The sequence below is a fragment of the Aythya fuligula genome, chromosome Z, assembly GCF_009819795.1.
Source record: "Aythya fuligula isolate bAytFul2 chromosome Z, bAytFul2.pri, whole genome shotgun sequence".
NCBI classification, from domain to species: domain Eukaryota; kingdom Metazoa; phylum Chordata; class Aves; order Anseriformes; family Anatidae; genus Aythya; species Aythya fuligula.
In genome coordinates this window covers 10738419-10764674 of record NC_045593.1, presented here as the reverse complement: position 1 = coordinate 10764674, position 26256 = coordinate 10738419, and the positions used below count along the sequence as shown (strand labels likewise).

At 57.8% G+C, this 26256-nt stretch overlaps 1 protein-coding gene and 1 long non-coding RNA gene across 2 annotated transcripts; both read left to right on the top strand.

Moving 5' to 3' along the window:
* The first annotated feature begins 6081 nt into the window (after positions 1 to 6081).
* LOC116500486 lies at positions 6082 to 14391 on the top strand. The gene is made up of 11 exons (XM_032205538.1): positions 6082 to 6193; positions 7891 to 8133; positions 8868 to 9158; positions 9260 to 9357; positions 9498 to 9690; positions 10652 to 10894; positions 11815 to 12105; positions 12212 to 12309; positions 12439 to 12631; positions 14025 to 14096; positions 14279 to 14391. The coding sequence occupies exons 1-11, from the start codon at positions 6082 to 6084 to the stop codon at positions 14389 to 14391; spliced, it is 1947 nt and encodes a 648-aa protein (XP_032061429.1).
* Positions 14392 to 23918: 9527 nt separating this feature from the next.
* LOC116501191 lies at positions 23919 to 24629 on the top strand. The gene is made up of 3 exons (XR_004254375.1): positions 23919 to 23973; positions 24122 to 24193; positions 24376 to 24629. It is a non-coding gene; the product is annotated as an uncharacterized LOC116501191 (long non-coding RNA).
* Positions 24630 to 26256: the final 1627 nt, after the last annotated feature.

The following is a 26256-nucleotide window of genomic DNA, read 5'->3' as shown; positions in this document are numbered from 1 at the left end:
CTGAGTCTGGCTGGGTGGGTACCCAGTGGGAGCACTAAAGGCTGTGTGTTTGCAAACACGGGGAATGGTGGGGAAAATATAATATTATATATATATATATGAGATATATATATGAAGAAATCCAGCCCAACCCTCTGAAAAGAAAGGACAAGCAGCTCTGTGACCTTGGCGAGGTGACACACAGCTGTGTAAGCACAACCACGTCCTTGCAGGGATCCAGCACTGCAGAGAAGCTTCACTGGTCACCGGGAGCTGGTCACCTTGTGCCGGGCACATAGGAGCACACGACCACCTCCAGCATCTCCCCCTCCTGAGAGGCTGATCTCCCAACGTGTGCCACGCTAATAACCACAGCGCAGCATCCCCGAAATGCTTGTGGTTCTCCGGACGTGTGTCAGGAGAAGAGATGCTGAGGAGCTGGAGCTGCTGGGCAGCGTGGGGACACATCAGAGCTGCCCAGCCCTGTGCTGGCCAACCTGCGCTGCCAGCTGCAGGGGAGCAGGGCTGGGAGGCTCCGTGGGGCTTGGCCCTTTGATCCTGCCGGGCTTGGCGTCGCTGCAGGGAGCAGGGAAAGGCCGGGGAGAGCGTGCGTGGCTCAGCACAGAGCCTGCCCACAGCCCTGCAGGACAAACCCAGGCCAGCGGTGAGGAGCCAGGGCAGGTGGGGACGGTGCCACCTCGAACCGGTGGCCCCAGCAGGGCGCTGAGCTGCTCCCATGCCACCCCAAGCCATTAATCACCTTGATTACGGTGTCCTACTTTCTGCCCAGCCGTGTGAGGGTGGCTGGTCACCCCACCCTGCCTGGCTGTGTGGTGGCTGGTTGCACCAGCACTGGGTGAACTGGTCTCCTGGGGTGCTGGCAGCCAGGAGGGACCTGGAGCTGCGGGCTGTGGGTGAGCTGTGTGTCACCGACAGTCCTGACATGGGCTGTAAGTCATGCCGTGATGCATGGCGAAGGCTTGTTGGTGGGGACATTCCCTGCGGGGGTGCCCTGGAGCCTGGGCTCTCACGGAGGAGCATCACAGGCAACATCCTGCCAAAATCCCCAGGGGTGAGAGGCACCCTCCTCTTAATTCATCCAGAAACTTGAGGCTTGAGCTCCGCTGTGTCCAGCACCAGTCTTCCCTCCCCAGTCTCCCAGCAGGGATCCCGGCTGGATCCCGGGCTGGAAGCACACGTGGCTTTGTGCACGTATTTATACAACAAAGGGCAGCTGCTCCCTGGGCACCGTGCCATGCTCACCACTTGCACCGACCTACCAGGACACCGTGCCCTTCTCTCTCCTTCTCCTTTGTGGGGAACAAGCTCACACAACGTGGCCAGGCGTCCCGACCTGTTCTGAAGGCGAGGGGAAAAAACCAGCAGGCTCCCCGGCTGTTCAAATGGAAGAAAGTGGTGAAAGGAGGCACAGACAACCCCGTGATGATGGCAACCCCACAGCCAGCACACGGCTGGCTCAGGCAGGGGCTCTTCCAGCTCGGATCCTGCTGGTGGCGAGGTGACCGCCACCTCCAAGGCTCCATCGGTGCAGGGCCAGGCAGGACGAAGGGTTGTGCACCCCGCAGAAGCCCAGTTTGCTCCAGTAGCTGTGCCACCTTCCCCCTCCGCCAGGCCACTGGCTCCAGTTCATGGGGAAACAGCTGCGTGGCTTTTTCGCCCCTATTCATCCGGCTCCTCCCGGGCTCGGGATATTTTGGGCACTTCTCTGTTCCCGGCTATCCTGGGTGGCACAGGATTGGCTTTCCTCTGGGAGCTGTGCAGGCTGAGAACCGAAAAGGGGAAATGCCAAGCCCTTTATTTAAGCCCCGTGTGTGGAAGGAGAGGCTCCGCCAAACACATGCAGTCCATCAGCTGCCGAGGAAGGCGAGCTGTGGTGTGTGGGGCGATGGGTGGAGCGTTTTGGGGGGAGCAGCACAGAGGCTTGAGGAATGTGAGAAGGGAGACCATCTCACATTTCCCCACCTCCAGGGTTTATCCGTGTTGCCTGTCCAAGAACCAGGGTGGGACGAGCCCCAGGGAGGGGAGCAGGAAGGGCTGGGACAGATGTGGAGCTGCTCGGAGCTGGAAACCCCATTTCTGAGCACATCTCCTTCAAACCCACGCCCCTCCAGCATCCCACGCCCCTCCTGCCTTACCTCACCCTGCTCCCGGCTGCAAACTGCTTACGTCCGATTTTGGGGCTAAAAATATCTTTCGGGGTGGTCAGCAAGTGCACAGCCAGACGGGAGCGGGCTGCAGCGTGAAGGGAAAGGTGCTGAGATGGCAGAAGGTCCGGCTTCCACCCCCGGACTGAGGGTGCTGGAGGGATGTTCAGCCACCCCCCAGGGGCACAGCTCTGCCTGGTGCCCTGCTGGGGCCACGCACCTCACACCACCCTCAGCTCAGCCCTCGTGGACAAGGCCAGGCCACGGGCAGAGCTGGTGGCTCCAGAAGCCACTTTGGGAGTGGGGATGACAGCCTGGGTAGCCAGTGCCACCAGAGGGAGTCCCTGCCCAGGCTGCTGCTGGGTGGGTGGCAGCAAGGATGCCCTCCTGCAGGCACACGGTGACCACGCTGTCACCCTGGAGGATCCCTCTGCACCCGGCACTTGTGGGGATCCCCCAACCCTCCTTCTGCCAAAGTCTGGAGGTGTGAAAATGAAATGCACAGGCAGGGGAAGCAGGGACATGTGGCTGGGAAGAGCACAGGGCTGCTGTCTGGATACGCAGGTAAAGGATATGTCTGGATATATCAGGAAAGCCATGGCAGGGGTGGAACTGAGCTTGGCAAGGGATGCAAAGAATAACAAGAAGGGATCTGTAGGTACACTGGCTAGAAAAGGAGGGCCAAGGAGAGTGTGTGTGAGGTGTACGAGAAGGGAGAACTGGTAACAACAGGCCTGGAGAAGGCTGAGGTGCTCAGCAGGTTCTTTGCCTCAGCCGTCACTGCCAGTCAGGCTTCCACATCCCTCCAGCCCTGGTCTGCAGGTGAGGGCTGGGGGAGAAAAGTTCCTCCTGGTGTAAGTGAAGAGCAGGTTGGAGACCACCTGGTGAAACTGAAGAGGTACAAGTCTGTGGGGCCTGTCTCTACGTCCAGGTGGAGACCGGTGATGTACCCTAGACGTCTGTCTTGGGACTAATGCTGTTTATAATATCTTGAGCAACGATACAGACAATGGAATCGAGTCCACCCTCAGCAAGTTCGCAGATGACACCAAGCTGAGTGCTGCAGTTGACTCAACAGAAGGAAGGGAAGCCATCCAGAGGGACCTGGACAAACCTGAGCTGTGGGCCACGTGAACCAATGAGGTTCAACAAGGCCAAGTGCAAAGTGCTGCACCTGGGCTGGGGCAATCCCAGACATGAGCACAGGCTGGGAGAAGAACCCACTGGGAGCAGCCCTGCAGAGAAAGACCTGGGGGCTCTGGAGGACAAAAAGCTCAACAGGAGCCAGCAGTGTGTGCCTGCAGCCCAGGAGCCACAGGTGAAGGGAGGGGATTGTGCCCCTCTGCTCCCACCTGGAGTGCCGTGTTCAGGTCTGGGTCCCCCAGCACAAGAAGGATGTGGGGCTGTTAGAGTGGGTCCAGAGGATGCCACTGTAGTGGGTTTACGTGGCAAGGTTTTGGTAGCAGGGGGCCATAGGGGTGGTTTCTGTGAGAAAGATCTAGAAGCTGCCCCATGTTTGGGAAGGGCCCCATTGTTTTCCAGATCCGAGCCAATAAGCGATGTTGTTTGCGCCTCTGTGAGAGCATATTTAAGACAGGGAATAAACGCTGCGCCACACAGCAGCCGGGAGAGTCAAAGGAGTGAGAGAACAGCCTTGCACCAAGGTCAGTGTAGAAGGAGGGGGAGAGGTGCTCCAGGCGCCGGAGCAGAAGTCCCCTGCGGCCTGTGGTGAGGCCCATGGTGAAGCAGGATGTCCCCCTGCAGCCCATGGAGTACCACGGTGGAGCAGGGTTCCACGCTGCAGCCCGTGGAGGAGACCACGGTGGAGCAGGTGGCCCTGCACCGACGGAGGCTGCCGCCTGTGGAAGACCCCTGCTGGAGCAGATTCCGGGCTGGACCTGTAGCCCGTGGAGAGGAGCCCACGCAGGAGCAGGTGACCTGGCAGGAGCTGCTGCCCGTAGGGGAGCCAGGTTGGAGCAGTTTTCTCCTGAGGGATGGACCCCGTGGTACGGACCCATATCTGGAGCAGTTCTGGAAGAGCTGCTGCCTGTGGGAAGCCCACGCCGGATCAGTTCATCAAGGACTGCATCCCGTGGGTGGGACCCCACAGCACAGGGGACGAGAGTGACCGAGAAGGAGCGGCAGAGAAGAAGCGCTGTAGACTGACCATAACCCCCATTCCCCCGTTCCCCTGCACCGCTCGGGGGGAGGAGGTGGAAGAGGGTGGATGGGGGGGAAGGTGCTTTTGGTTTGCTTTTCCTTTGTTTTCTCACTTCTCTCGCTTGTTAGTAATAGGCAATAAATCTTACTATCTCCTTATGCCGAGTCTGTTTTGCCCGTTACAATAATTATTGCGTGATTTTCTCGTCCTTATCTCAATCCTTGAGCCCTTTTCACATATTTTCTCCCCATTCCTCTTTGAGGAGGGGGAGTGAGAGAGCGGCTGTGGTGGAGCTCGGCTGCCCACTCGAGCGGAACCACGACAGCCACGAGGATGAGCATGACATGGGAAATAGAGTTTACTGTAGGAGAATGTGGTGGATGTGTTAGCAGTGCTTTCCACAAAGCCGGATCTCCAAAAGCCACAGCTACTTCTCTTTTCTCTGTGGTTCTGTGGGTGGCTTTGGGCCCTAAATGCTCTTCCCCGTCAGAAGTAAAACTGGCTGTAAATTATAGGTGGTTTGGGTTTTTCCCCCTATCAATCCGATGGTTCGAGTGCTGTTAGTTCATTGACAACTAAACCAAACCTTCGGGAAAAGGCCCATCAATCATGTCCATGATGGTCAAATCAAAACTCCCAAGGTCTCACCCCAATTGAAGGAAGGTTATGTGGCTGGGTAGCTCTAGTATTGGAAAAAAATAAAATAAAAAATACACATTCTCTGAATGCTACAGCAGGAAATCTGTAGTAGAAAGCGTCTGAGAGATATCGAGATGAGTCAGTGAGATTTACTCCCATGGCAAGGGCGAGGGCAGTGCATGAGGAGGACTAGCAGCCCAGACATCACAGGCCCAGAGGGTGGTCTCATGGATCTGGAGCTCATCAGCTCCCATAAATCACGCACTTGTGAACTGCTGTGTGACTCAGCAGTCCCTTGGAAACAATCTCCTGCTTGAACCCCGTAGGGATCCCGGCGAAATAAGGCATCATCAGTCGGTTTAGCAGCTCTAACATTACACTGTGCAGGGGCCAGACATGCGGCTGCATGCTGTGGCTTTCAGCAGGTCCTCAGCATTTTTCTACTGCCTGTTATACACTGAAAAATAAAAAAAAAAAAATATATAAATAACAATAACAAAAAAGGATGAATTTCTAAGGAGAAGGAGGACCAGTGCAGACTGCATCTCAGGGCAGGGAAAAGGAAAAGAAATACATCAGTGGGGTGGTGAAGAGCTCTGCAGGGCTGGGAAGGGGCTGCTCAGGAGAGCTGCAGCAGCAGGGGAAGCCTGGCAGCAGCGAGTGGCCTGGAAGGGGGCTCAGGGAAGAGCTTGGTGATGTCTGGGAGGAGGCCTGGGGAGTCTGGATTATCCAGCTTTGGGGTTATGGGCCAAGATGAGGGAGTTTCCTAACATACCCAAAAGCCTGAACTAGCCCAGGACAACCTTCTCCATCTGGCTCCAGGAAGACCCCCTTGCCCTCAGTACTGCACACCCTTCGTGTGCTTCCCTGGGGAAGCAGAGTGGCTCTGGGGAGGCTTTGGAGGTGCCGTGGGAGCGGATGGACTGAGGTACCCCTGAGACACCAGTGCGTGTGAGCGAGGAGCAGGTCTGTGGGTGCTGGCTGCCCAAAGGGGAAGCTCCTCATGCCAGGCATAATTTCCCTTGGTGTCTGTTTCATTTCTCCGTCTGCACCTCTCCCTCCGGTGCTCGGTCACGCAGACACCTTTCCCCATCAGTGGGGCTCTGGCTGTGGTCCTGCCCTGTGCTGGGCAGCACCATGGCCCTGCCAGGGCTAGCTCTGGGCTTTCTGCTGGTCCTCAGCCCTCTGCTGGGGACACAGGAACAGAGAGATCCTGCTGCCCGAGCCCGACGAGGAGCCAGGGATGCAGGTAAGGGCTGGCTGCTCCTCTCTTTTCAAGGGAAGCTTTTGCTGCTCGTCTCCCTGCAAGTCGTCCTTGCGGCTTTCCCCTGCTTGGCCCATGGTGGCTGTGCTGGAGAGGACTAAACCCAGTATCCATACTGGTCCTGAGCCACTTGGGCATCAGTCAGGCTGTGATGGGGTGAAGCTGTGTTTTGGGGATGTAGGGCAGCGAGCCGCAGTGTGCTGGGAATGCCTCCACACTACAGTCCCCGTGTTCATGCCTCTGTGGGGTGTGCAGCACGTCTGGGAGCAGGAGGTGGCTGGTTCTCACTGTGTGTTGGGCAGGGGAAGCCTGAGCACATGGCCTTTCTGGGGTGATAATAGCAAAAAATCGCCCATTGCTGTAGACATGGGTGCTGGTGCCCAGCAAAGACCTGGGGAGCTGCGAGACCCAGCCCTGTGCTGGCTGGCACACTCATTCTCTCTCTAGTCCCTGTGGTTGTCCAGTCTGTATTTTGGTGGGATTGTCCTTCAACCATTTTTTTTTTCAATTTTTTGTTATTTTTCCACGGCAGGAGGGCTAGGGGCATCCCTTGGGGCTGTGCTGGGCTCTCATGTGCTTGTACCCTGGGGCTGGGGGTACCTGCCGAGCTCCTCCCGTGGCACGGCAGGAATTGCTGCTCTTTGCAGCAGGGGATGGGGAGCCCGGGGCGTGAGTCATTATCTCTGCAGGGAAATGTGAGCAGAAGTGGCCTGCCAAGCTGTCCTATGGGGCGTGAATCATGCTAACCATCTCTGGTGGCTGGAGCGATGCTGCTCTTGCAGCCATGGACAAGGTTTAGGCAGATGGATGAGTGAGAGGTGTAAGGTCTGTCAAGATTTTTGGCTGTCTGGTGTGAGGGCACTGGGATCCAGCTGAAGGGGATGAGGTTTCCCACCTGGATAACGCATACGAAGGAGCAGGGTTGAGAATTCGACACAAGGGAAGGGAAGCTGGGTGAGGTAGGACAAGACGGGCTCATTTTGGATGAAACATACGGAAAAGAGTGGGTGCACTGAGTGGGCTGTGAGGCCTGGGGATGCGAATGGGGCATAGGGGCCTCATCCTGGGAGGTGCTCAGCTCTGAATAAGGAGGACCAGCAGCCCTCTGGATGGGACCTGCTCACACCTGAGGACACTGCCATCGCCCTGTGATCCCCTGGGCTCTCCCTCCTTCAGGAGGATGCAAAGCTCCCTCCGACAGGGACCCCAGGCTGCAGTTTACCCCTGGCCAGACCAGCTATGCCTTGAGCAAGCTGATCCAGCTGAGCTGCGCTGGGGACTACAGCCCACTGGTCCCCGAGATGCACCCAGAGCTTGTGTAACGAGAAGGCCACCTGCACCTCTGTAAGCACAGTCCTGCAGCACCCTGATCCCACTGCCCTGGGCTGGTGGCTCCATGACACAGCTGTCCAGGAGGACCTGGATGCTTTTGTCCCCGTGGACGGCGTCCGCTGGGAGGCAGAGGAGCTGGATGGGTTCATCTTGAGGCTTTGTGGTCAGTTGTGCCTTGTCAGCAGAAGGCCGGGCTTCTGCCTTTTGTCCTGGCTGAGGTGTGACACCATGACAGCTGCAAGACCTTCCCCTCTCTGTTTGGGACCCAAAAGACATCTCTAGTGCTTCCTCAGCCACTGCTGCGCCTCAGCACCTCCCGCACCACCTAAACCCACTTTTCCCTCTGCCAGAAACGTGCCAAAGGCCCTTGTGGGACCCCAGACTCCGTCTGACACCAGACCAGGAGGAATACAGCCAGAACGAAGAAGTGACGCTGAGCTGCCCCAAGATTTTCCAGGCGCCCTTCACCCACGTCAGATGTGCAGGGGAAGTGCAGCCCAACATTCACGGCAAACCTACGTACATCGAGGGGTGGCTGGGAAAGGGCACGGGAGGTGCCTGGATCCGAATTCGCTCCAAGGTGGAGTGCATGGGTAAGGGAGGCGCCAGGAGCCATCCTGGGTGCCAGGAGAGTGGGGACAAGGTGGGAGGGGAAGGGGGTATTTCTCTGCCACTCTGCAGTCAGCCAGTAGGGGCAGCTCCATGCATGGCCCAAGCCTTCCAGGTGTCCTGATGCATGCTCCCTGAGTGCTTCACCTTGCTGCCTTTGTGGGGCAATTCCTAAGGCATGAAATAGCCTTGGCCTCTTAAAGGATTCCACAGGACCCTGGGATCAAATGCTGATCCATCCGTCCCCATGTGCATCTTAAGAGCCCCTTGTGTGTGTCCAGACACACACACATGCACAAAAAAAAGAAATATACAAAGAGGGTAGCAAGACACTGGAAACTGGCAAGACAGCTCAGAGAAGTTGTGGATGCCTCATCAATGGATGTGTTTAAAGGTGGGTTGGATGGGACTTTGCGCTAGTGAAGGATGTCCCTGCCAGTGGCAGTGGAGTGGACTAGAGGGTCTAAAAATGTCCCTTTCAACCCAAATCTTCTCCAGACACTGCAGCGCCTGTAGCGTGCTGAGGAGTGGTCCAGAGCCAGAGGAAACTGTAGGCAGTGCTCGAATGTTGTGTGGGAGAAGGCAGGATGGGCTCAGACACTACGTGTGGGGGACATGGCAGTGAGAGAAGGGGGAGGGTGAGGGAGGTCTGCACAGGGCTGGGAAGGGAAGGGAAGGGAAGGCAAGGCAGTGACCCTCTTCAATGCTTCCTTCACAGAGGCCTTCCAGGTCATGCCTGGGACCTTGGAGGTTTCCACCACCAGCATCAAACTGAACTGGACCTGCAGTCTGCCCGATGCCTGCCAGCGCATGCAGGCCACGTGCAGGCTGGCAGGGCCTTCCTCCCCGTCCTGTGAGGCTGAGGAGGTCACGGCAAAGGAAATACTACACGGCCAGAATGGAACATTTACCTGTGACCATCTGCAGCCCTTCACTTTCTACAGCATCACCATCTCAGTGCCCCCCAGCACCATCCTGTTCTCAAGACTCCTGAGAACAAAGGCAACAGGTAAGTGTCCCGTGCCTGTCAAGGTACCTTTGCTTTTCTCCCCTAAAACTCAGCCCCAGGTGGGCGTCCCCATGTGTGACCCCCTCTCACTGTGCTTCCAGTGCCCGAGAAGCCGGAGCGCCTGTGGCTGGATGCCAGCACGGGGACGCTGCGGTGGCAGGCGCTGCCCTCCTGCAAAGGGGAGATCCTCGGGTACCAGGTACCAGGGGAGCGGGGGCTGCCCATGGGTGCAGGCAACAGGGAGAGGGGTGTTTGTGGTGAGGGCAGGACCCTGCTGTCCTCCTTGGGGCAGTGTGGGAGCCGGGTGCTGGTTCCCAGCAGCTCCTGTCCTTCCTGCAGCTGAACGTCACGGCCAGGAGCGCGCAGGACGGCAGCTTCCTGGAATTCCAGAAGGTGACAGTGAACAGCTCTGTCACCCAGTACACGCCACCTCGTCAGATGCCCGGGAGCAAGTACACGGTGACAGTCCAGGGCCTGACGGCTGCTGGCGCTGGGGATGCTTCCTACCTGGAATTTCAACCCAGTGTCTTGGGTAAAGGTTTCTGTGCTATAGGCCTGTTAGTCTGGTGTCTGTCTTTTCCACCCTGTGCCATACAAGATGGTGTCCTGGCCCCAGAGGATGCCTCTGTGGCATTGCTTCAGTCCCTGCTTGGGTTTGCAGTAAAAGAGCTGGCCCCTCTCTGACATCTAATTCAGGCAACAGCAGGGAGCATATGAGGAGTCTGCAGGAATCACAGGTTGTGCTAGGAAGACAGGTCAGAAAATGAATATCTGTTCTTTTTATCTGTGAGTTGTGGCATCAGAGGCAGCAAGGCATGCATGTAGGGCTTGGTTATCATGCAATTCTGTAGCTGCTGCAGGAGGTAGAGGGTTTTATTACTTTCCCTGAACAAAGTAATTGCAGTATAGTATCTATCCTTCTGCGAGTGCACACTTGGATCTTATGTCTGGGCAACAATAACAGTGCCCACCTTTTTGTTGTGCAGGGTGTGATTGCCTTGCACCTGGACAAGGAAAAACAGTTTAAGTACCTAAATTTGCAATTAAGGGCCCCACAAAGTGCATCAGTAAGTGGGGTGACAGGAGGTGCCTCGCCTGGAGCCCCGTGGCCCTGCAGCTCCTCTGGTGCCAGGGCACGGCGAGGTGAAGGGCAGCCTGAGCTGGGCTTGGGGTCAGCTCCAGAGAGTGGCTGCAGGGGGTCTCCTGCTGCAGGTGGGATTGTCCTGGGAAGCTGCCGGCCGTGGGATGTGGTGGGGGGCAAAGAGCGAGCATGGAAATGGGGTGGAGAAGGGATTTTGTGGGCAAGTGACAAGGGGAGCCCCCTCCCTCCCAGCAAGGCGTGCTGGGGGGCACGTCATGGCACATGGACGGCTCTCCTTCCATCTCCCCTTGGTGGCTGGAGGGACTGCTGGTGGTTGCTGATAGCTGGTTGCTGATACCCTGCCCCACCTCATCACCCACACCCCGACTAAACCCACTTTTGCCTCACCCAGGAACATGCCAGAAGCCCTGGTGGGACCCAAGGCTCCGTCTGGCACCAGACCAGGAGGAGTACCACAGGAATGAAGAAGTGATGCTGAGCTGCCCTGAGGGTTTCCAGCCGCCCTTCACCCATGTCAGATGTGCAGGGGAAGTGCAGCCCAACATTCATGGCAAACCTGTGTACATCGAGGAGTGGCTGGGAAAGGATCCGGGAGGTGCCTGGATCCACATTCGCTCCAAGGTGGAGTGCATGGGTAAGGGAGGCACCAGGAGCAATTCTGGGGCCCATGCTTGCCAGGGAAAGCAGGAGGAGCTGCCACAGGCAGTGGGAGGCAGCTCCTGTGCATGTCTGGGGCTCACCCATATCGTGTCCTGGAGCTCCATTCCTCACCAGAGTGGACCAGAGCCAGCATCCCCTTCCCCATGTCCTGCCCTGTCCCCTGTTATGCTCTGTGGGTCCAGCCTCTGTCCTGCTAATGCTTTCCCCTCTTGTCGGTGCAGTGAAATGCCAGAAGCCCCATTGGGACACCAGGATTCTCTTTGCCCCAGACCGTGGTTCCTACGACCTCAACGAGACGCTGACACTGACGTGCCCTGTAGGGTACTGGTCATCCAGTCCTGAGGTTGCCTGCATGAAACTTAACCCAAGGCAACGCTTCCTGATTCCTCAGATCGGCTGGTTTGTGAAGGACAGCATGGGACAGTGGAAGCCTGTAGAGGGGAATATGACCTGTGTGGGTGAGTGAGTGAAGCAGCCACTCTGTTCTCCACAGGCAGGGAAAGTGGTGCCAGATACAGCCTACAGCCCTAAGGCACCAAGGCCCTGTGCTTAGGGTGGTGCGGGAATGGCGTGGGTGTTCGCTGTGGAGAAAAGAGCAGCGAATGCAGCAGGGTTTGTGTCTGTCCCTGTCAGAGTGAAAGGGAGCAGTCACAGATCAGCTGCTAGGCCTGTGGTGGAGACTTAGAGGGACCACAAGCACCTGGCCTTGTCCTCTGCCAGCGTCTGGGAGCACCCCAGGCCCAGAGGAAAGTGCAGGCAGTGCCCAAATGTCGTGGGGGAGAAGGCAGGATGGGCTTGGACAAAAGGTGTGGGGGGACATGGCAGTGGGGGAGGTCTGCACAGGGCTGGGAAGGGAAGGCAAGGCAGTGACCCTCTTCAATGCTTCCTTCACAGAGGCCTTCCAGGTCATGCCTGGGACCTTGGAGGTTTCCACCACCAGCATCAAACTGAACTGGACCTGCAGTCTGCCCGATGCCTGCCAGCGCATGCAGGCCACGTGCAGGCTGGCAGGGCCTTCCTCCCCTCCCTGCGAGGCTGAGGAGGTCACGGCACAGGAGATGCTACACGGCCATAAAGGAACATTTACTTGTCCACCTCTGCAGCCCTTCACTGTCTACAGCGTCACCATCTCAGTGCCCCCCAGCACCATCCTGTTCACACGGCTCCTGAGGACAAAGGCAACAGGTAAATGTCCCTTGCCTGTAACGCCAAGGTACCTTTGCTTTTCTCCCCTAAAACTCAGCCCCAGGTGGGCGTCCCCATGTGTGACCCCCTCTCACTGTGCTTCCAGTGCCCGAGAAGCCGGAGCGCCTGTGGCTGGATGCCAGCACGGGGACGCTGCAGTGGCAGGCGCTGCCCTCCTGCAAAGGGGAGATCCTCGGGTACCAGGTACCAGGGGAGTGGGATGCAGGCAGCAGGGAGAGGGGTGTTTGTGGTAAGATCAAGACCCTGCTGTCCCCCCTCGGGGCTGGGTGGGAGCCGGGTGCTGGTTCCCAGCAGCTCCTGTCCTTCCTGCAGCTGAACGTCACGGCCAGGAGCGCGCAGGACGGCAGCTTCCTGGAATTCCAGCAGGTGACAGTGAACAGCTCTGTCACCCAGTACACGCCACCTCGTCAGATGCCCGGGAGCAAGTACACGGTGACAGTCCAGGGCCTGACAGCTGCTGGTGCTGGGGATGCTTCCTACCTGGAATTTCAAGCCTATGTCTCGGGTAAAGGTTTCTGTGCCTCGCGCCTGTTAGGTGCTGTCTGTCTGTGCACCCTGTGCCATATAAGATAGCAGCTTGGCCCCAGAATTGTGGGGACAGAGCACTACAGCCCTAGGACTGTGTGCCCTCAGTCTATCCAGACTGCATTGGACAGGTTTCTGGTCCCTGTGGGTGTATCCTGGAGATGGGACACTTCTTGTTGCTCCAGATCCTCCCTGCCTGTCAGACCTGAAGGCAGGACACGACTGTGTCTCACTGCCTGTCCCTGCATGGAGCCAGGACTGCAGAGCCTGGACACACGCATGCACACATTCACACACCCCAAGGCAATGTTTGGGCACCCACCCCAGGCTGTGGCACCCACTGCTGGCTGTGTGCTTAGTTTCAGGGCAGCCTCCAGGCCCCTGGCCATGGACTGCGGTCACCGTGGTGGCTGTGCTGTCAGCGATGGTCATGCTGTCTGCTGGGATCCTGTGGTTTGCACTGTCTAGGTAAGTAGGCAGGGAACTTGGGAGTTGCTGCTCTGCCTCAGGCCATGCTGGGCTAACAGGGTGGCTGGTAACAGAGGGGGCTTTCTGCACTGCTCTCACCTTTTTCTGGGTGCCGTGTGTGAGAAACATCTCAAATAATTTTCTTCAGACAGGATCTTCTGTGAAGCTATTTTATTCATGATTGCAATGGCGGGTGTCCTGTCAATCAGGAGCACATTTTAGTAAACAGATCATAACCTTTTATTCCCTTTTACCCAACACCTGATCACCCCCCCTCTTTCCTCACTGGCTGAGTATACAGGCTCACAAGCTACTCAATGTTCCTCTGTGACATATATGAACGATTTTTCTTTTTTTTCAACTGCTTAATTTCTCCTTTCTTATGTTTTGAGAACCTGTGATCTTTGTTTTACTGTTCCCACACTGCTCATCCTGTTTTTCTCAATTTTCCACCCTGTTTTGGAACAGCGAGGCCTTCTACTGTCCACTTACCTACGTAGCATTTCTCCTTGTTATGACTACACAACCACCTTGGAATACAGAAAATTGGTTCTCTGCTGCAAAAACACAACTTAGTTTCTCACACGAGAGGGCAGCAGCTGGTCCTACCGTGGCTTGGCTAGTGGGCTCCTGGCTGGGTCTCCAGGCCAGCAGAGCCCTGGGCCGCATCAGCCTCTCCCCAGCCTCAGGACACCCCTTTGCCTTCCCAGGAGGAGGAAAGCCTTGCCCAGGAAAGCCGAGGAGGACCATTACACAGGTAGGGCCACGGCAGCAGGGCCAGGCTGGGAGGAGAGCAGGTCATTGCCAGGAGAGCCCTGCAGCCCCCTGTGCCGCTGCCTGCCCGGGTCTGCGCTGCTCCTCCTCCTGCAGCCCTGGGTCCCTCAGGCTGTTTCTGTCCCCTGCAGAGCTCCAGCCCTATGAAAACTCGGACCACTACTGTGTGATCAAGGAGAGGTTTCTGGCCGAAGAAGACGCAGGTAGGAGATGGCCCCCACACACGTGTGGGGCAGAGGGTTGAGAGCGACCCGAGGAAAGGGCCGTGGCGGTGCCAGGCAGTGCCCAGCGCTCCGGCCTGTCTCAGACCCTCGTGGTTGTGGCAGCGTGAGCTCTGCCGAGGGCTGGCATCAGCCTCTGCCCTGGGTGCTGTTGGTGTCCGCAGGTAGAGGTGGCCGGGCTGGAGAGCGACCGTCCCTGTCCCTGCCCCTGCCCCTGCCCATCCTGGAGTCCTCAGGAATCAGACAAAGCAGTGAGGGAGAGGAGAAGATGGGGTGAATGTCCCCGGATCCGTGCTGGTGGCACTTTCATTGCCTCTTGGTCCTCCACAGCTGGAAGCAGGGCCTCACAGCTCGTGCTGTGCTTCTGTTCCCCCGCCCCCCAAATTTCCTCCCTCGTTAAGCTCCTGCACGCTTTGTAACACAGCAGGAGCAGCCCAAGGCACGTGATGAAACGCTTGGACCCACAAAATTGTGTCCTCCAGTATTTTGGCTCAGCTATTCCATCCTGACCTGGTGCCTGCAAGTGTCATTTGAGACCAAAGCACCCTGCTGGGTTCCCAGCCCCTCTTTGCTTTGCAGCCCCATCCCCATCTAGCTCCAGGACTCTGCCTGAGCTGTGCCCAAGCTTGCTGCCCTCTCAACTGCTCTGTTGTATCCAAACAACCAATAAAGTGGTGTGGTGTGCAGGGGGCTGCCTGCCCCACTACGGCATCCACCTGGCCATGAGTCCTCCCTTTTGTGTGTGTGAAAGCTGTGTCTGTGTGAATCTTCACAGAGAAGACTGGCCCAGGCTTTTGCAGGGACGATCGCCGCCGTCTTCTCCAGCTCTGTGGGTAGGCTGAGATGTCTGTATGTCCTCCTCCTGTCCTTGGGGACACGGGCTGTCACGAATGGGCTGTGACAAAGTGTGGGATGTGCTTTTTGTACCCCAGAATGCAGCCACGGTGGGAGGGAGGGACATGCGGGAGGAGCACCTCCTGCCCTCCTTCTGCACTGCCCCTTGGTCGGCAGCCTTGGTGGGATTGTTTCTCTCCCAAGTTCTCGCTCTTCTCTCCCAGCTGCTGTTGTGCAGCAGCTTTTCCCTTTGCTGTGAAGAATCCACTTGAGCCAGATGTCATCATTTCACCCCGATGCTTCTTTCTCCTTGCAGGCCGTTGCACAGGTGTGCGTGGTGAGTGGTGGTGAGTAGTGCTGAGACTCCAGTCCTGCCCTGGCAGTTAATGCAGTTGATGCCCTGTGATTGTAAGGCTGAGGCTGTCTCCTTGTCCTTGCACCTCTGCAAGGTCTGGGTTGTGATCTTTTCCCCTTGTGGGAACGCCACAAGTCTCCTGGGTTGATGTGGCACCTCCCAGTCCTGCAAGATGTGCCTGTCTGCATTTGCCGTCCCAGATGGTAGGAAGCATCTCTTGCATGTCTTCCAACTCATAGAGCACTTCCCTTCCTGACAGCCAAAATGAGCAGCCAAGTGCCAGGTTGCTGTGCTGCATTTTTATTGCAGTCATCCCCTGGGAAGTCCCTCACCTGGGGGGTTTCTCCTGTTAGCATGTACCACCATCTGCTGACTCAGATCTGCACAAGTAAGTGACTCTTGTGGTCTCTTGGTCTGACTTGTTCTCTGGTTGCAGAGGTGGGTCTGAGAATAAAGTGGCACAAGCTTTGGTGGGAGGGTTCAGTATGTGTTGTGCCAGTCTTGGGGAATGCCAACATTTGAGAGAGACTTGGAGCAATAGGAAAATCCCGGCTTGGTGTGGGACTGACAGGCAACAGGGTGTCTCTAGGCACTGCAAGCAGGAAACCCTTCAGATATCAGCACATCATCCTTGCCTAACAATTTTGCACAAGAGCCTTGTGTACCTCTTGCAACATGCTGCAGGCTCTAGAAGCAACCTGACAGCCACGCAGCTCATCCCAAAAGTTAGCCAAGGACCCGAGGCATGGGGAGGCCGGTCATTCCCAGGGCATGTGGCTCTGGCACCTCTTCCAGAATGGACAGGTCATGGGAGCCAAGGGCTGAGTTTAAAAAAAAAAAAAAAAAAGAGGTCTCAAGGACATTTTTTCAGCTTCCAGCAATTTTCAGGTCAAGCACTCCCTGAGTCAGAGGAGCTATCTTTGCATGCAATGGCTCTTGATGGTCTTTTCTTCCATCAGCTTGTCTAATCTCTTTTGGAAAATACAACAGCCTTAGGATGCACTCTGTACACTGGCAGGGAGTTATCCAGTTTTACCTGGCACTGCGTAAAGATCCCCTTTCCTTTCTTTGTTTCTAAACTGCCACCTTTTGAATGCTCCTCCCTCCCAGTATTATGGATAAAATTGAATGGCAGCCATTCCCTTTCCCTCCTCTCTGAGTCCCTCATTTTATACAGCTGCCGTATCCTGCTTCCATTTTACTTTTTCCTGCAGGAAGAGCTGAGGCTTACTGGTTGCTCCCCATCTGGAAGGCATCCCTGGTGTCTTTTCAGTCACCTTTCTCTGAACATCCCTATTTTCCCATAGCATTTTGGAAACGGGGGTGCAGGATTGCACATGGTGTTCAAGAAGCAGGTGAACTAAAAAGAGGTGAACCGTGGATTTACCTGGTATTGTATTCTCATTTGTCCTGGTATGCATACGTGTTGTAATAGGCAGTGGGCCCTGAGCTGCCTCTGACAGACTTTCTAGTACTTGAGATCTTGTGCTCTCATGGCTCTGAGGAGAACATCTTGCTGCGAAGGTACGATTGTTTCTTGTTTACCTAAGCTGCATTTTATCTGCAGTTCTGTTTGCCAGTCATTGGAGTCTGCTCTCATTCTGCAGCGTTCTGTCACAGCTGGCTTCTGTTTTTAACACCAGGCATCGTCAACAAGCGTGACTCCTTGCCCCCTCTGAGTCTGAGACTCTGCTCCCTGAGAAGAGCAGACCTGTTTCATTTTGGAACCAGTTGCTTCCTCAGGTGAGAGCTATCCTCTTGTCCCACCCCAGAGATGAGCTCGGTGACCAGAGGAAGGTAAGAGCTGTCATCCCTGTATGGGGGAGACTCTCCTGCGTCTGTTCTAGCAGGTTTGGGGGAACAGCGCTTCCACATCCATCTTTACCCTAGCCTTCAGGATATTGTAACCTCCCATCACAGACCCCCCTCCCAACTTGGAGACGAGTACCTGATTCTGAACAGTGAATCTGGAGGCCAGTTCCTTCCCTCTGTCATTGCCATGACTCTTGCCCTCTGTGCCTGCCCTCCTGGAGCTGCAGGCCCTAGAAGAGCACATGGCAATCACGGTGTAGTTGCATCCAGGCTTTATGGCTTTGGGATAATGATGTCTTTTTCTTTCTTTTTCTCAGTATGTCTCTCTGATGACACAAATGAGTTATTTGTGTTATCAGTTGTGGAACACTCTGGTTCTGCTCTCTCTTTTACACTCTGCAGGACTCCTTGCAGTTCCACTCTCCTTTGTACCCTTGACTCTCGCCAGCTCTCCTAATACTGTATTGGAAGACATCAAACAGCTGTGATTACTGAGGGGAAGTGCTGTGACCTGTGACATCTCCAGAAGCCATGTGAGCAAGAAGAGGCTTTGGGAAGCGTGTGGCAGAAGCCTCAGGAATGTGAGTGGTGGTTGGTGAACACGCTCTGGTAGCAAGGAGCTCTTTGGGGTGAAGCTCTGGGATCCTGGTGGCTGGGGCTCTGGGGAGTGCCAGTGCCAGGGTGTCCCTGGGGAAGGAAAGCAGCAAAAGGCAGCAGTGCTGACACCGATGGGAGGATCCCTCCTCAAAGAGGAAGGCTCCTGTGTTCAAAGTGATTTCCCGTCGAGATGTTTCCTTCTTCTTCTTGCTCCTCTTGCAACCATCAGATACAATTTCAGTGCCTGGAGGCAGCAAGTGGAGCTGAGGTCTGAGTTGTGCCCGGGCACTGGATGCTAGCATGGCCCTGCAGTTGCTGGCTTTGACCTTCTTCCTGGTCCTCATCCTTCTGCTGGGAATACAGACACAGGAAGATACTGGTCCCGAGACCCAAGGATTATTCTGGAAAACAGGTAAGAATTGCCCGCTCCTCTCTCTGAAAGAGAAGAAATTTTTCCTCTTTCATTTGCCAGTTTGATGTGCCTTTTACCACCGGCAGCACATGGCAGCTGTACCGCACGGGCTGGAGGTGCAGCGGGGTTTGGGGCTGGAGGGCAGCAAGGCTCAGTGTGCTGGGAAAGCCTCTGTGAGCTCTGGGCTGTCACGCTGCATGGAGGGGGCAGTGTCCCTGGGAGCAGGAGGTGTCTGGTTCTCACCGCATGGCATGTAGACAAAGCCTGAGCATGTGGCCTTCCTGGGACAATAAGGGCAATGTCCACTCTGCTGGGGAGCTGGTGTGGTGCTGGTGCTTATCGGATCTGTGGGCTGGAGTCCGGGGGGACACCTGAGGGGCTTTCCCAGCTGGGACACCTGCTGCCTCTTGGAGACCCTGAGGGCAGGATATGTGGTGCAGTGGGCCAACCCTTGCCTTCTCTAACTGAATATATACATATAGATATTTATATCCGTTCCTGTCTGTTCAGAAGATGATGTGAAACTCATGAGATGCGATCATTCTCCAAAGTCATGTTAGGGAAGTTCACTGCATAAATTGTATAGGATCTGAAGGAGCTGACATAGGCTTGAATGGGGAAGTGCTCCTTATCTACATGCCACAAGTGTAGGCTGGTGACTGCAGGAATCACAGGCATTTCCAAGTATGTTCCTATTAGGAGGCTGTCCCCATTCAGCAGAACTCCCGTGTACCAAATCCTCTGGGCCAGCCTCATGCGTGCCCCAGCTCTGAGCACCGCTACCTGAAGAGCTGCAGGCAAGGCGATGCGGCTGGGAGCGAAGGAGTGGGGGTGGCGGGCAGGGTTCTGGGGGCGCGCTGAGGAAGCCAGATGACAAATCTGCGTCCCAGCACTGGGGAGGAGGCAGCGCTGCGTGCGCGGTGCCAACGCTGCCGGCAGAGGATGTGGTCGGGGCGTGTGGCGCAGCGCTGCTCCCTGCGCTGAGCAGGCGGCATTGTCCCTTTGTCCTATTGTCCCCCGGCCGTCTTTCTGCAAGGCTCTCTCAGAGCTTTCCTCAATGCCCCTACCAAAGCCTCGTTCCCCTACAATCCTGTTGCGTCCAGCAGGGAGGCCAAGAAGCTTGCAGGGGATGTTTTCCTGCAGGGCTGGCTCTGTTTGTCAGGCTGGCCCTGGCCCCTTGCCGTCAGCCTAGCCTGCCACTGCACCGTGCAGACGCCCAGGGGACATAGCAGCAATGCCCAGCGCTAGGTAAAACGAGGCTCTGTTCAAACAAACAGTTTGTGTTAGTGGAATTGAACTGCCAGAGGGGGCTCAGGGATAATCCTGGGGCAGCGAAAGCCCAAGGGAGGCCGTGGAGGAGCCCCGTGGGGCCGCACACCCCGGCTGTGAGCTGCATGCTGCCCCGTGCTGCCACTTCCCGCTCCACAGCACAGCTTCCCGAAACATGAACCTCACCTCCTGCTGCTCAAAGCCTGCCAGCTGCCCTCCTGCACCGTGTTGGCCTCGCTGAAGCTTCACCTGGACCCTTCATTGTGTCTGTGGGCGGCCCTGCTGTGCTCTGAGTGCCTCCCTGCTCGGGCATGCTGTGAATCCCTACAGGGCTGGAAGCCCAGTGCTCCTTTCCCTGCTCTCTCGGAGCCCTCCCGGAGCTCCAGCCTGGAGGAAGGGGCCAGCCCCACGTGCTGTGCAGCGTTACCCCTGCCTCTGCCGGGATGTGCCCTGCAACGAGCCACAAACCCCTGGAGAGGTCCATCAGCGGCCGCAGCAGCAGAATGCGCTGCCCACCTTTGGCTCTTCCCATCCCACTGACACGCTCTCCTTCTTCTCTGTGCAGCATGCCCGAAGCCTGAGTGGGACTCAAGCCTCCGCTTTGTCCCAGAGAAGACATTTTACGATAACGGGGAGGAGCTGACTGTGAGCTGCTTCACTGAGGATGATCCTCCTCTCGCTGTGATCAGATGTGTTGTATGGATCTTCTGGGGACATACCTGGGAGGTGAAGGACAAGCAGGGAAGGTGGCATAGCACTGAAATGTACCAGGCCTGCACAGGTAACTCGGGGGCAGCAGCTCTCCCCTGCCGCGGGCTCCTCTCCATCAGCAGGGCCCCTGGCGTCTCACCGTGCCCGTGGGATGCCTCGGGCTCGGCTCTGGGATGGCCGCGGCCGGGAGCAGCCCCCGAGCTGGGCCGGGACAGGAGCCCCCAGCGGGGCCCGGCCTTGCCTCTGCCCTGCCTCTGCGGCCCGTCTGCCTGAGCTGTGGCCAGATCCTGCCCTCAGCCCTGCTGCTCTGAGCACCTCACCGCCCCGCGGGGCTCCTGTCCCACACCCAGGGGCTGTGCCGATGGCCGACCCCGCAGGCAGTCGTGGCCCAGCCTCGGCCCCCTCCTGCCCGAGCACCCCGTCCCCAAGGAGGACTGTCATGCTTTCTCCCCTGCAGGAAAGTGCCAGAAACCCCAATGGGACAGAAGGGTCGTGCTCATCCCAACGAAAGACAACTACACACCGAATGAGGAACTGAGGCTGTCTTGCCCTGGAGTTGTCAAGCCTCCTTCACCAGCGCCAAATGCGTGAGGAATTTCAACGAGTGACTTCAGGAAAACCTGTCTATGGGGTCAGCTGGTGGGGGAGGAGAGGCACAGGCGCCTGGACCCGCATTGAGGAGCCCGTAGCGTGTGTGGGTACGCGGGGCAGCTCTCCCCGTCCCCTCTCTGCCCTCACACTCCCGAGCCAGCCACGGCTCTGCCTGGCCCTGCCCCTGCTTGGCGCTGCGGTGCCCTGCCGGCTGCTGAGGAGCTCCCCCCTCAGAGCACCCTCCTTCCCCACTGGTCCCTGTGACGCTGCTGTCCTGGGCTCAGCACCCCTCGGGTTTCCTCATGGCCTTGGTTCTGGCCTCCCCGAGCCTCCTGGCCCCGCTCTCACACAAATTTGCCTTTGACAGTAAAATGCTCGAGGCCGCAGTGGGACGCTGACATTCGTCTGGCACCAGAGCGGGACGTCTATGAGGAGGGCGAAGAAGTGACGCTGAGCTGCCCGGAGGGTTCCCTGCTCCCCTTCCAGCAGGCTAAATGCGCGTGGAGACCTCAGGCTGTGGCTACAGGGGAGCACAAGGGCACCTGGACACAGAAAAACAAGTCAGGGCAATGGGTCCCCATTCAGAGCCCCACAACGTGCATCAGTAAGTGGGGTGACAGGAGGTGCCTCGCCTGGAGCCCCGTGGCCCTGCGGCTCCTCTGGTGCCAGGGCAGGGCGAGGTGAAGGGCAGCCTGAGCTGGGCTTGGGGTCAGCTCCAGAGAGCGGCTGCAGGGGGTCTCCTGCTGCAGGTGGGATTGTCCTGGGAAGCTGCTGGCCGTGGGATGTGGTGGGGGGCAAAGAGCGAGCATGGAAATGGGGTGGAGAAGGGATTTTGTGGGCAAGTGACAAGGGGAGCCCCCTCCCTCCCAGCAAGGCTTGCTGGGGGGCACGTTATGGCACATGGACGGCTCTCCTTCCATCTCCCGTTGGTGGCTGGAGGGACTGCTGGTGGTTGCTGATAGCTGGCGGTACCCTGCCCCACCTCATCACCCACACCCCAACGAAACCCGGTTTTGCCTTGTCCAGGTACATGCCAGAAGCCCTTGTGGGACCCAAGGCTCCATCTGGCACCAGACCAGGAGGAATACAACAAGAACGAAGAAGTGATGCTGAGCTGTCCCGAGGGTTTTGAGCCATCTTTCACCCACATCAAATGTTTAAGAGAAGTGCAGTCCACCAGCGCTAGGAAACGTGTGTACAGACAACTTTGGTTGGGAAAGGGCACGGGAGGTGCCTGGACCCGCATTCGCTCCATGGTGCAGTGTGTGGGTAAGAGAGGTGCCAGGAGCTCTCCTGGGGCCCCTGAGTGCTGGGGAATATAGGAGGAGATGCCAAAGGCAGTGGGAGGCAGCCCCTGTGCCTGCCCTGTGTCCCCAGGGGTGCCTGGGCGGGGAGGGGGCTGGTGGCAGCCTCTGTGCCCGAGGGTCCCGGCAGGAGGGGCTGCGGCAGCCGGCCAGGGGCAGCATCTGGAGCTGACCCTTCCTGCCCTCATCCCCTTCCTGGGGCCGTGCTGCAGAAGCTGCTCCACGTCATGTCCCGCAGCTCCATCCCTCACCGTAGCGTGCCAGGGCAGGGATCTCCTGCCACGTCCCCTGCCTTGCCCTGCATGGCCAGCCCCTGCCCTGCTAGCACCTTCCCCTCTTGTTGTTGCAGGCAAATGCCAGAAGCCTCGCTGGGACCCCAGATTAATCTTTGTCCCAGACATGGCATCCTACGTCCTCAGTGAAGTGGTGGTGGTGAGCTGCCCTGAAGGGCACTGGCCTCCTCCCATGAAGATCGCCTGTGTAGATATCCCAGGCCAAAGCTCTCCAACTCCTCAGAGGTCCTGGGTTGTGAATAAAAGCACTGACTACTGGCAGCCTGTAGATCACTGGCTGTGCGTGGGTGAGTGAGGAGGTGCATTTAAGAGGGAAGGGTGGGCCCGATGGCAGAGTCCTGCTGGCCCTGTGTCAGAGGCACGCATGGAGGTTGCCAGCCGGGTGCGGGTGTGCTCTGTGGCGAGAGGGCCAGCGCCCGTAGGAGCATTTCCCTCCCGAGGGGCTGAGCCCGCTGCCAGGCAGCAAGGGGACGGAGCAAGGGGTTATAAATGGCTCAGTCTTCAGAATAGGATTATAATCAAAGTTCACAATTTATTAAAGGAATTGAGGCAAGCAAACAGCGCTGGGTGCCCCGGGAGTCTCCGCTCCACCAGGACGCACACCAGTTACATCAAGTAGATGATTTTTATGCTCCTAGACTAATACATATTCATTACTACTTCTAAAAAAACTGGCTTGTTATAATTAGCTTGCGGTATCCAGTTCCTCCTACTGGAGCATGCGCATCAGTCTCCGGTGGTCCCCCTCGGGGTCTCTGGGGGTCTTTCATGCTGAAGGCTCGTAGTCTTCCTCTCAGTTTTTTTCTTTCTTGTCCTTCCCCTTTGTACTCCTTAGCAGCATGTCAAAAGCTTACACAGCGTCCCCTGCAAGTTTTATCTCCTAGCCATCCTTCAGCTTCTTTTTTCTTCTCCTTAATCTCCTGGCCACCTGGCCAGATATCAGGGGCTTGCATAGTGTCCCATTCAGAAGCCATAACAGTCACTAGTTGTTAGCAGTGCTAAGTGGGCTCCTCTGCGGAGGGGCTGGCTCACCCCGCGCCCTGTGCCCGAGGCTCTCTGCCACGTCCTCCCTTTTCCCTGCCTGGCACCTTGCTGTGGTCAGGGGCTGACGAGCACAGGAGCTCCTTGTGGGGCACAGGACACCTTTCTTTTCTCATAAGTGCGGGTGATGCTCCATTCCACACAGTACATGAGCCCAAAGACACCTCTATACCCTTGCACAGATTCGTTGCCATTGCTGGGGCCATTGCAGATTCGTGGCCCAGGCTGTGGCACCCACTGCTGGCTGTGTGCTTCTTTCAGGGCAGCCTCCAGGCCCCTGGCCATGGACTGCGGTCACCGTGGTGGCTGTGCTGTCAGCGATGGTCATGCTGTCTGCTGGGATCCTGGGGTTTGTGATGTGCAGGCGAGTAGGCAGGGAACTCAGAGTCGCTGCTCTGCCTCAGGCCATGCTGGGCTAGCGGGGTGGCTGGTGACAGAGGGGGCTTTCTGCACTGCTCTCACCCTTTTCTGGGTGCCATGGGGGCTGCAGCTGGTCCTACCGTGGCTTGGCTGGTGGGCTCCTGGCTGGGTCTCCAGGCCAGCAGCCGGCATCAGCCTCTCCCCAGCCTCAGGACACCCCTTTGCCTTCCCAGGAGGAGGAAAGCCTTGCCCAGGAAAGCCGAGGAGGACCATTACACAGGTAGGGCCACGGCAGCAGGGCCAGGCTGGGAGGAGAGCAGGTCATTGCCAGGAGAGCCCTGCAGCCCCCTGTGCCGCTGCCTGCCCGGGTCTGCGCTGCTCCTCCTCCTGCAGCCCTGGGTCCCTCAGGCTGTTTCTGTCCCCTGCAGAGCTCCAGCCCTATGAAAACTCGGACCACTACTGTGAGATCAGGGAGAGGTTTCTGGCCGAAGAAGACGCAGGTAGGAGATGGCCCCCACACATGTGTGGGGCAGAGGGTCGAGAGCGACCCGAGGAAAGGGCTGTTGTGGTGCCAGGCAGTGCCCAGCGCTCCGGCCTGTCTCAGACCCTCGTGGTTGTGGCAGCGTGAGCTCTGCCGAGGGCTGGCATCAGCCTCTGCCCTGGGTGCTGTTGGTGTCCGCAGGTAGAGGTGGCCGGGCTGGAGAGCGACCGTCCCCGTCCCTGCGCAAGACGCTGGGAGACCACTGCGGGTGTCAGAGAGCAGAGACCGTGGGGAGGACGACCCCAGCTTAGTGCTGGTGGCTGCCAGGACCCCGTCTCTCGTGTGACCATGACCAGCACTGGGGGTCTCGTCCGGGCAACGAAAGCAAGAGGACTGCAGCCGTTTCTTTCAGGGCACGAAGACACTGCCCTCTCCAGCCCTCCTGGCCTTGCCTGGACAGGCAGCGGTGCGAGAGGCTTCCCAGTCTGACCGTGGGAAGAGGCACTGGGTGCTCCTGGGCCTTCTCCTACCCCATGGGGCCCGGCATTTTGGAGGCCTCCTCATGGCCCTTTCTCGACTTTTGGTGCTCCCCAGCTGTAAGCAGGACCTCTTACAGCCTGTGCTGGGTTATCGTTTCCCCTCCCGTTTCCTCCCTCGTCTGTCACCAGCACCCTCTGCTACAGGGCAGGAGCTGCCCACGGCCTGTGCCAGCGAAGGCGTGTTTTGGGTGTCCTCCAGTGCTCTGGATGCATCTGCCCCTCATCCTAGGGAGTGTGTCCGGCCTCTGGGACCAAGCACATTGCTGGTGTGGCCTGCGTGCTCTGCTGGAGCTGCTCCCCGTGGATATCGGGCCGAGAGGGAAAGGGTGGGCTCAAGCCAGTGATGGCTGAGAACGGGGAGTGAGCGGGTTTGTGAGATGGGGAAACTGAGGGGCGGTTTGTGCTCCTTCCACCTCCTGGGTGCCCACATGCTTTACGCCACTCTGCCTGCTCTGTTGGGACAACCAATAAAGGCCTGTGGTTTGGAGAAGGCTGCCACTCTGTTACTGCTGCGACCTGGTCCCCTCCGTGCCCTTACGGGCTCACACCCTGTGGGTGCTGAGCTACCTGGGCCAAGTGGAAGGCCAGGGATGTGCTGTGCTCCTCCACAGCCCCCGTGACTGATCACCCAGCCCTGTTGCTGCTCCCTGCACTCGTCCGCACCAGCCTGTGCTGCTGGCTCTGCACAGAGATGCCCTTCTGCATGGCTGTCCCCAGGCCTGGTCTGTCCGGGCTCCTTGCACCTCGCAGCCTTCCCGGTGTGTCGTGGTGCACGCAAGGAGCCTGGAGGGGTGGCAGTGAGATGGATCATGCAGGTAGCAGCTGGAAGGGCCCAGCATCAGGTTGTGGCTGGGCTGCTGAGCTGGAGGGGAATAATAAGGCCCAGCTGGAGGGGCCCTGTGAGCGGGCTGTGTGCCTGCGTGGTGATGGAGGCCCAACTCATTTCCCCTTTGGCTCAAGTCATCTCCCGCAGGACGTGGGAAATGAGCCCAGAGCTGTCCTTCTGCAGCTCCTCTGAGACCCCTCAGCAGCACGCCTGAGGATCTTCAGAGCTCTGGCTGTGTGGTGAGGAGCTGCTTTCTGTCCTCCCTATTCCCCCCCGGACACCAGGGCCTGGAACATCCCAGACATCGAGGGTCAGCCCAGAGGCTCTCCTTGTTGAGCAGCACACTGCTGGAGGATGGGATGAGCACGTTCACACTGCACTGGGTGATGAACGGGCTGAAGAGCAGGGCTCAAAGCCTTGTGGTGAACGGGGCCGTCTGAAGAACCAGCAGAGCTGGCTGTCTTCCACAGACAACATCCCAGTGATCCCCAGGACATGACTGGGGGCCGCCGTCTGTTTCTGGAGGAAGAGAAAAGCAGTAGTGCTTAGGAGTGGAGGGAAGATTGAGCAGCTCCGAGGGTTTCCTGAGGCATTCAGCTGGCACTGGAGGGCAGGGTGCTTGGTTCGATGGGGACAGACAATATTGCCTGCTGAGGGGGAGGAGGAGGAGGCAGCTGGGGACAGAGCTGAGGGGAAGGAGAACACGCGGTGTTTGTT